At 40.5% G+C, this 10,402-nt stretch overlaps 1 protein-coding gene across 1 annotated transcript; it reads left to right on the forward strand.

Annotated features, from left to right (window-relative positions):
• The first annotated feature begins 4,096 nt into the window (after window positions 1-4,096).
• LOC141614274 (uncharacterized) lies at window positions 4,097-9,832 on the forward strand. The gene is made up of 3 exons (XM_074433033.1): window positions 4,097-5,314; window positions 6,470-8,248; window positions 9,779-9,832. The coding sequence occupies exons 1-3, from the start codon at window positions 4,097-4,099 to the stop codon at window positions 9,830-9,832; spliced, it is 3,051 nt and encodes a 1,016-aa protein (XP_074289134.1).
• Window positions 9,833-10,402: the final 570 nt, after the last annotated feature.

Below are 10,402 nucleotides of genomic sequence, written 5' to 3' on the forward strand. Positions count from 1 at the left end.
CAAATCAACAGATTAATTTTAGGTTTCTTGTGTTTTTCCGATGAGAGGAGGTAAGAATTGGGAAAAAGAAAAATTAGGTTAAAAAATAAAAACCTCTCTCCCTTATAACCGTGTATTAGGGATGATTGGGTGTTTTTTTTTTCTTTTTAATTTTCGGCCCAATATCCGAAAATAATATGGATTAAAAATCCTTATTTTCGGTTATTCAAAAATGTATAAAATGTGTAAATTGTCATCTAGTGAAGATCGAACCCATGACCTCTTGGTTTGTGTACCCTCACTATTACCACTATGACACATTCATCTTGTTGATATTAAATATAACTGATTATATTTAATTACGAATTAACAGATTAATTCGTCCAAGCTAACATTACATACATTTAATTAAATATAACTTATTATATTCAATTTACGAATTGACAGTTAATTCGTCTCAACTAATATTATTTAATCTTCATTAAATAATTGTCTCATCAACACATTGACTAACTGTTTAGTCATATTAGGCATCAATGTGATCATATTTCTATAACCACATCTCTCAAATACATCCTATAGGTGTGACCTTTAAGGACCAGTTGATCACCGCCATCTGTATGATAATAACGTCAAACTTTCTAGCCAGCCAACCGTTATTAGGTAAACGTTAATCAACTGATTAAATATACGAAGTATACCCTTGTGAACCTTTAAGAGATTTATTAATGTTATCACACTAATTTGTGGAGGACACAAGCTCCAACAGTGTGTGTGTGTGTGTGTGTAATTGTCACCTATATCCGGGGTGGCCTGTGTCGATCCATATGATATTTCTGATTATATGGGGAGCAGTTTGAGTACAGGTTGATTTGGTGTCACGTGGGTGACGGGACGAGCTTTGGACTTGGAGTCGAGTGTCACTTCATTAGAAGAGTATAGTAGTCATGAGTTGTATCATTTTTTTTATTCATGCATTCATGGTTATGTAACACATTAGATACTTTATTTATATTAATCGTTTCTTAATTTCAACTCCGATTCACCACTTCGGGAAACCGAGATGGTAACATCCTCCCATTGCCTTGGCCGAGCAAGAAGGGGGTGTTACAGTACAGAAGAAGAGCATGTGGCGAAGTAAACAGATGAAAAAAAGAAATTTGGGATGAGTGTGATGAGTATAAGAGAGTGTGTATGGTAAAGGTTTGCAATGTTAGCATGGTGAGAGTAATGAGCATAATGTTGGCATGATAAGACTGACGATGATGGTATGAACTTTAATGAACGACCCTGTAGGAGAGGAGATGATAAGAGAATGTAAGACCTTGAGGATGACTGGTTGTTAAAGGAAAGAGTGAGGCAAACTTCGGGGACAAAGTTCATTTTAAGGAGGGAAGATTGTAACACCCAAATCTTTAGAGACTTTTGTAAGATGCTTTGAGGAATAGAGCCCTTAATCTTGAGAAAAGTCATAATCGTGAGTAAGGAGGGACACACTAGATCGAGTGTGACCTATACTAGACCAAGTGTGAGTATGAGACCGAGTGGCGGTGCAGTGGACCGAGTAGGTAGCACTCGGTCGAGTATGAGCAGTACTCGACCGAGTGAGTGGTACTCGGCCGATTGGACTCAACACTCGACCGAGTGCAACTTGTCAGTGGGCGTTATAAATTATGTCGGGATCTTATATTCGCCAACCCTAAAATCATTTCTCCCTTCTCTCTAAAGCCTCCAAACTCTCTTCCTTCTCTATAAAACTCTCTAAAACCATTTTCCATGGATTCTAAGCTTGGATTTGAATATTTTACACCTTCTCCTTCTTACTTTCACCTTGTAAGTTAAGATATAAGTTTTTCTCTTTCTTTTATCAAACCATAACTTTTGGAGGTTTTGATGGGTAATATTAACTAGTATTTATTATTAGTATTATGGGTAATTAAAGGGTAATAATAAGGGGTTTTGTATTGTATAAGAGTATAGGATGTATTGTGATGGTTATTATGTGATTTATATAGGATGTGATGGTTTTATGAGACAGAATCGTGGTCGTCTCGGATTGCTTATGAAGTTTCTAAAAGGTAGGGTTTCCCTACTCGGTTTTGATAATATGAATGCTTATTTATGTGTCATTTGTCATTGTTTCCATGATAAGAATTTGATTGTATCATATTATGATATTGGGATTGTTGTGAGTCTCATATTGTTGAGGGAGTTGCATTCTAGCACGATGATGAGATTTAGTAACTCAAAGAGTCAGAATATTTGTGGAATTGTTGTTCATGGCATATTTGGGATTATGTCTTATGAGGAGTTGAATAATTAACTTGTTGTGTTGCATATTGCATACATGTAATTATTGTGGATGTTGGAGGATGCGTTTTGGGAGAGCGTCTTACATTTGGGTCGCATCTTGGAGCTTCCTATTCAATAGGGACGTGAACGTTTATGAGTTGAGTATGGAGGGGCTCAGGTGATGTCACGACGCCTGACAGGTAAATACTAACAAGTTAGAATGCTGAAAAGGGTAAATACTACCTTAATAACTCCGATTCCTACATTGATCTACCCAATTCATTGACCCAATTTAGACCTATAGCATGTTGTAACACATTATTACAAATGTATTACAAAGATAATGTGCACAAGGCTTGGAGTGATTCCACCATATATCATTAACCCCATACAAAATATCTTTATCCAAGGAAGGATATAGTTGAGAACATTATGGTTTGCTAAGGCCTGGTAAAACTCTATAACAAGAAGGCCTGTTTATCTAGAATTTTTATGAAGGTGGACTTATAGAAAGCTTATGAATCTATAGAGTGGTTTTTTGTTAAAGACATGTTGGTAGCCCTTAATTTTCCTAGTAAATTTATTCAGCTGGTAATGGAGTGCATAATTACCCCTTCTTAGTTTTTTTTATTAAAAGTTAATACTTTTGTGTTTTTTTAAGAAAAAAGAGGACTGAGACAAGGTGACCCATTTCTTCATTTATTTTCACTATTTTTATGGAGTATTTGAGTAGGATTTTTACAGTTATTCAGGAATTACCATGCTTTAAATGTCATCCACTTTGCAAAGTGACTTAACTGACTTCATTCTCATTTGCAAATGATCCGCTAATGTTTTTTAAGTGTTGTAACAGAGGCGTCCCGTTACCCAATAGTTAGTTGATTAGGGTGATAAGAACAAAAATAATAGCGAATAACAAATATGACACACAGTTATACGTGGTTCACCAGTAAAATAACTGGCTACGTCCACCCTGAATAAGAGCAAAATTCACTATTGTGGAGATAATAGTACAATAGCATACCGGTATACACGCGCTACTAAGAGCCAAAAGTATAGCCTATTCTACCAACAAAATAGTAATCTCAAAAGGACAAAAGAGACTACCCAAACGAGATGAAGGACAAACGATCTTGTGGTCACCAAGATCCGAACGGACTCCTTCGATCTCCAAATTAAGACGAACACCAATCTAATAGAGCCCGGAACAAACTGAAGCTTCCTCCCGGAGGGAACCTCACAAATCGACTCTTATAAGATTGTGCTCTCAAATACTATCTTCACCTCCTTAATTAATCTAGACTAATATTAAGGCCTTTATATAGATTTATTCCAACCTAAATAAGAGATCTAGATTAATTAGGAAACAAAGATAATTAGGAAATTAAATAATTAATTTCCTAAACCAATACTAATACGTAGCAAACTAAAGAAACCTATGCAAAGTCACTTAGCTAATTAAGGTATTAGTGAAACCACTAACTTTCCTAAAATAAGCTAAAGTCAACGTTTAAACAAAGAACTTAGACCAACACTTCTTATTAGAATATACCTATATTCTCTCCATATTTGTTGTAATTTGTTAGTCGTTATTTAGCCATGTGTGTAATTTACTTAGTCATAGCTTCCTATATTCTAGGTATTGTTATCCCCTGTATTCTGTTAGTATCCTAGCTAACTTAGGGTTTGGTTGTATGTATAAATAGGATGATGGTAAACAATGTTAATCAGGCAAATATAAATCTTATATGGTATCAGCCAAAACGATTCTTTCTCTTCCGCTCTCTAAATCGATCACTTCTTCTTCCTGCCTCACTTAGCAATCATGGTAAACGACAACTCCTCTTCCTCAAAATCATCTTTTCACCCTGCCTATTCCGTGTCTAACATTAAGAATTTTGTGCAAATTACTCTTGAGACGGAAAATGTTCATTACGCATCCTGGGCCGAGTTGTTCTTGAACACGGCCAGTGCCTTTGATGTTCTCGATCACATAGTCCCTCCCAAAGACACAGTGATCAATAAAGATGCTACTTGGACCCGTCTTGATGCCATTGTTAAACAATGGATATATAGCACAATCTCTCTTGATCTTCTGCACACGATCCTTGAACCCGGATCTACCGCTCAAGCAGCGTGGGATCGTCTCAAGGACATTTTCAATGATAACAAACACTCTCGGGCCGTCATGTTAGAGCAACAATTCACCACTACTCACATGGACAATTACCCGAATGTGTCGTCGTATTGCCAAGCCCTCAAAATGATTGCGGACCAACTTGCTAACGTTGGTTCTCCCGTGTCTGAAACCCGTCTTGTGCTGCAACTGGTGACCCATGTTTCTGAAGGATTCAAGGGGATTGCGGCAATCATTCAACAAGCCGACCCCCTACCTCCCTTCTACAAGGCTAGGTCGATGCTAGCCCTCGAAGAACAAAACCAGCGTGCCCAGCTTGCTCCTGCCACCACCGATACTGCTCTCCTCGCCTCACACCCTTCCAAGGAGTCGGATTCCAAAAATCAAAACAATTCGACAAAAGGGGGTAGTAATTCAAACAATTACAAAGGCAAGGGAGGACGTAATAATAATCGTGGCAACCGTGGGAAAAATAACAATGGTGGAAATTCGAACAACAACGGTCGCACCAACAGCCGCACCAGTGGTCAACAGCAGCAGCAACAAGGAACTTGGACATGGGTGCCTTTCAATTCGTGGCCGTCTGTGCCACCGTGCCCTTATCCTACTGCCGGATGGACTGGTCCTGCAAACCGGGCTCAGCAGGGCATCCTTGGGCCTCGTCCAAATAGCAATGGGCAAGCATTTATTGCCCAACCTGGTACGGGTTCATCGTCTGGTGCTTTCGTGCCAACGGACATCGCTGCTATGATGCAATCGCTCGGCCTTCAACAACCGGATGACAATTATTATATGGACACAGGTGCGTCGTCGCACATGACCTCCAATAATGGTACACTCTCCTCTTATTCTCCTTTGAGTAATTCTCGTCATATAGTAGTCGGAAATGGTGATATGATTCCAATTGTAGGTTACGGTGCCATGACTCTTAACCTCCCCAACCCGCCTCTCATGCTACACAATGTCCTACATGTCCCTAAATTAATTAAGAATTTGGTCTCAGTACGAAAATTTACTAGCGATAATCGAGTCTCTGTCGAGTTTGACCCTTTTGGTTTCACTGTGAAGGATCTCAAGACGGGGATGCCGATTATGAGAAGCAATAGCACGGGGGACCTCTACCCATTCCTATCCACGCACCAACCTACATCAGCCTCACATTCACATGCCCTTCTTGCGGTTCCGTCTACTACTTGGCATGGCCGTCTTGGTCATCCTGGCCACGTTATTTTTAATTCCTTATGTACTAATAAAACTTTGCCGTGTCATCCTTTGAACAATTTATCCGTGTGTCGTTCTTGTCAATTGGGAAAACATATAAAATTGCCCTTTTTTAATTCTTTATCTCAAACTGTCGCTCCCTTTGATATTATACATACGGACTTGTGGACCTCGCCTGTTTTAAGTACTCTCAACCATCGTTATTATATCCTGTTTCTTGACGACTACACTAATTTTTTGTGGACTTTTCCAATCACAAATAAATCAAAAGTATGTCAGATTTTTACCACCTTTTATAACATGGTTAAAACGCAATTTATGACCTCCATTAAAACTCTCCAATGCGATAATGGCCGTGAATATGATAACTCCCCACTTCATAAATTTTTCGCATCCACAGGAATGTTATTTCGTTTTTCGTGTCCTCATACCTCTCCTCAAAATGGTAAAGCCGAACGAAAAATCCGAACCATAAATAACATCATGCGTACCCTTCTTATTCACGCCCATATGCCTCCCTCTTTGTGGCATCATGCCCTTGCCATGGCCACCTATCTTCATAATATATTACCTAGCAAAGCCAATAAAAACGCCTCACCTACATCGAGTCTCTACCATCGTGTCCCCAATTACTCTCACTTACGGACCTTTGGATGCCTTTGCTACCCTCACAAACCCCCCACGACTATCCATAAACTGGACCCTCGGGCCACCCCGTGCGTGTTTCTCGGCTATCCGTCTAGTCACCGTGGTTACAAGTGCTTAGATTTGGCAACCAATAAGGTCATTATAGCTCGACATGTGACTTTTGATGAGTCGGTATTTCCTTTTGCTTCGAAGACCAAAACACCTGACTCCTCTTATCACTTCCTCACCAATGACCAGTCCCCTTATATCTCCCATCACATTGCCGTATCTCCCACTACTCCACCACACGACCCAGCTGCCAGCCCACCAGACACGCCCTTGACCCAAAGTCCCCTGCCCAACAGTCCCCCCGACAGCCCTGTCTCGGCTACAACTTCTCACGCAGCCTCGACACCTGCCTCGGCTGCCACCCCTTCGACTGTCTCCTCGGTTTCCTCTCTAGTCACGCCAAACATTCCACCTCCCTTGCCTCAGATGACTACCCGAGCTAAACACGGTATTTTCAAGCCCAAACCTCTATTTGATTTATGTGCCACAACCACACTGTCACCCGTCCCTAAGAGTCCCATTATTGCACTTAATGACCCGAATTGGAATCACGCTATGAAAGATGAATTCGGCGCACTCATTAAGAATAAGACTTGGGTTCTTGTGCCTCGACCTCCTAATGTCAATATAACACGGTGTCTTTGGTTGTTTAAACATAAATTCAAAGCTAATGGTGATTTGGAGCGATACAAAGCTCGACTTGTTGTCAATGGCAAGTCTCAACAGGTGGGAGTCGATTGTGATGAAACTTTTAGTCCCGTGGTCAAACCCGCCACCATACGAACCGTTCTTAGTCTTGCTGTGTCCAAAAAGTGGCCCATTCATCAACTCGATGTCAAAAATGCCTTCTTACATGGACATCTTGCCGAGACGGTCTATATGCATCAGCCTCCCGGGTTTCGAGATCGGACTAAGCCCGATCATGTGTGTCTTCTAAAGAAGTCTCTATACGGCCTAAAACAAGCGCCCCGTGCGTGGTACCAACGGTTTGCTACATATGCCTCATCTATTGGTTTCTCTCATAACAAATATGATACGTCCTTATTTATTTTTAACAATGGTACTAACATGGCATATCTACTTCTCTACGTTGACGACATTATATTGACCACGTCTACTACAGCTTTCCGCGATGAGCTTATGGCCCTCTTCCGCTCCGAGTTTGCTATGACGGATCTTGGCCCAATTAATTATTTTCTCGGCATAGCTGCAGTTCGACACAGTCAGGGGCTTTTTCTTCACCAACGAAAATATGTCGAGGACATTTTATCTCGCGCCAACATGACCTCGTGCAAAGCAGCCCAAACCCCGGTGGACACAAAGCCGAAACTTGCTGTTGATGCCGGCCCCCCTGTTGCGGACCCTACTCTGTTTCGCAGCCTTGCAGGGGCCCTCCAATATTTGACCATCACCCGACCCGACATTTCTTACGCCGTCCAACAGATTTGTTTACATATGCATGACCCTCGGGAATCACATTTCGGTGCTCTTAAACGAATTATTCGCTATCTCCGAGGTACGTCTCATTATGGTTTACATCTGTCTATCTCACCCACGACGTCACTCACGGCTTACACTGACGCCGACTGGAGTGGGTGTCCGGACTCGCGACGATCTACTTCCGGGTACTGTGTTTATTTGGGTCATAATTTAATCTCTTGGTCATCCAAGCGACAAGCAACTGTCTCTCGGTCAAGTGCTGAAGCTGAGTATCGTGGTGTGGCTAATGTGGTGGCGGAGTCGTGTTGGATTCGCAACCTACTCCTTGAACTTCAGTGTCCCATTCGCAAGTCCACAATTGTCTATTGTGACAATGTCTCGGCTATTTACTTATCTGGTAACCCGGTAAATCACCAGCGTACTAAGCACATTGAGATTGACATCCATTTTGTCCGGGAAAAGGTTGCTCTTGGTCAAGTCAAGGTTCTTCACGTCCCGTCTCGTTATCAATATGCGGACATCTTTACGAAAGGACTTCCCAAGTTTCTTTTTGACGATTTTCGGTCTAGTCTTAGCATCCGTCCACCTCCCGCTTCGACTACGGGAGGATATTAGAATATACTTATATTCTCTCCATATTTGTTGTAATTTGTTAGTCGTTATTTAGCCATGTGTGTAATTTACTTAGTCATAGCTTCCTATATTCTAGGTATTGTTATCCTCTGTATTCTGTTAGTATCCTAGCTAACTTAGGGTTTGGTTGTATGTATAAATAGGATGATGGTAAACAATGTTAATCAGGCAAATATAAATCTTATACTTCTCCTAGCACTCATTGCATGCACCTTGTACAACAACATACTACGCAAAACATCAGGAATGCAAGCGACTCGCGTACCACGTGTTGCTGCTCCCTTTTTCTTATTGGACTTTGTTCCTTCGCTTTACTCTACGTATTAGCTTAGTCTGCCTTCGACACAAATTCAAGGCACAAATTCCTAACATTAAGGGTAATAGAGAGTTTGTGATCATATTGCTAAGGGCCTTTGAGACGTTTTTTAGAGCTTTTGGACTGTCCATGAACAAGAGCAAATCAAACTTAAACTATAATGAACTTCATATTGCTAATTTGCAGAATATTATAAGGGTATATAGGATACATACTGGTACTTTGTCTTTCAAGTACCTGGGTATATATACCAATTGCAACAAGAAAGCGTTTTGTTATGGAATGTTCTTGTTTAGTGGAAAAGGTGGTTAATAGAATAAGAGTATTAGATGGCACAAAACTTCCCTACTCTGGCAGACTAGTGTTGATTAAGACTGTGCCGAGTCAGTTACATTCATATTGGACAAGGATCTTTATTCTGTCAACCACATTGATCAATAAAAATGAAGGCATCTGTCGAACTTTCCTATGGTCTGGTATGAAGCATGCTCATAATGCTGCCTTGGTTTCATGGGCCCAAATTTGCCATGATAAAAAAAAAACAAGGGGGATTGGGGATTGTTGATATCTCTCTATGGAACAAAGCTGTAATGGGGAAGTATATATGGTGGATCGCGCAGAAAAAGGATAATTTGTGGGTTAAATGGGTGCATAACATTTACATAAAGTATAATCTTTGGTTAGAGTATAATTCTAATCAAAATAGTGATGGGCATGGAAGAGATTATGTCTCTTAAGGGATGAGTTTTATGAGAGGTATAAGGGAGCTGCTGGCAGGCAAAGAATAAGGCTTACACAGTTAGAAAAGGGTATGAGTGGCCGAAAACTATCAGTCCACAAGTCCAATGGTATAAGTTTGTCGGGAAGGTTGATGCTATTCCTATATATGTGTTCATTTTTTGGCTGGTAATGCACAACAGATTACTAACGAAGGACATATTTGCTAGAATGGGCAACTTACAAGACGTTATATGTGGTCTATGTAAGAATGAAGAGGAGACACATGAACACATGTTCTTCAAATGCGAATTTAGTTCTAAATGTATCTAACTCTTGTCTGTCAGGTTGGGATACAGATCCCTGTTGATAAGGTCTGTGAATGGTGGAAGGTGAAATAGGTACAAATTTACTGATGCAAACCAGAGGATGATTACAACATCTGGTGGCCCATATTTTTACCACATATGGTGGGAAACAAACAAATGCAGGATACATGATTGAATTCGCAGACATGAGATTATGCTCAGGGACATCCAACACGATTACATCATGTATCTGAATAGATCATAGTAATACTTGTTTTATAAAATGCATGGTTAATGCGTAAAATGTAAAAATGGATGAACTATGCTCTATTTAGCCTAGTTTTTGGAATGATCTTAATATCACTTACCTTTTCACCAAAAAAACCTAATCTCCCACTCTCTAAAAGCGTTCTCTCACTAAAGACGTCAGTTTGAGGTGACTCCGTATGAGGAACCTAGCCAACCTAAAGTGACTTAAAGAGAATCTGATTTAGGCATTGGAGGGGCTTTCCTCAGAATCTTGGGAGGCTACGTTTGTTCTTGTTTTCAGGTGCTAGTCGAGAGAAGGGAACTTTTCCATGGACCCCAAGTCCACGGAAGCAAAGTCCAACCCAAGATTAGAGTCGTCTAGAATTGGTACCTTTTAATTTAGTCTCGTGGGTA

The sequence above is a fragment of the Silene latifolia genome, chromosome 11 (assembly GCF_048544455.1).
Source record: "Silene latifolia isolate original U9 population chromosome 11, ASM4854445v1, whole genome shotgun sequence".
NCBI lineage: Eukaryota > Viridiplantae > Streptophyta > Magnoliopsida > Caryophyllales > Caryophyllaceae > Silene > Silene latifolia.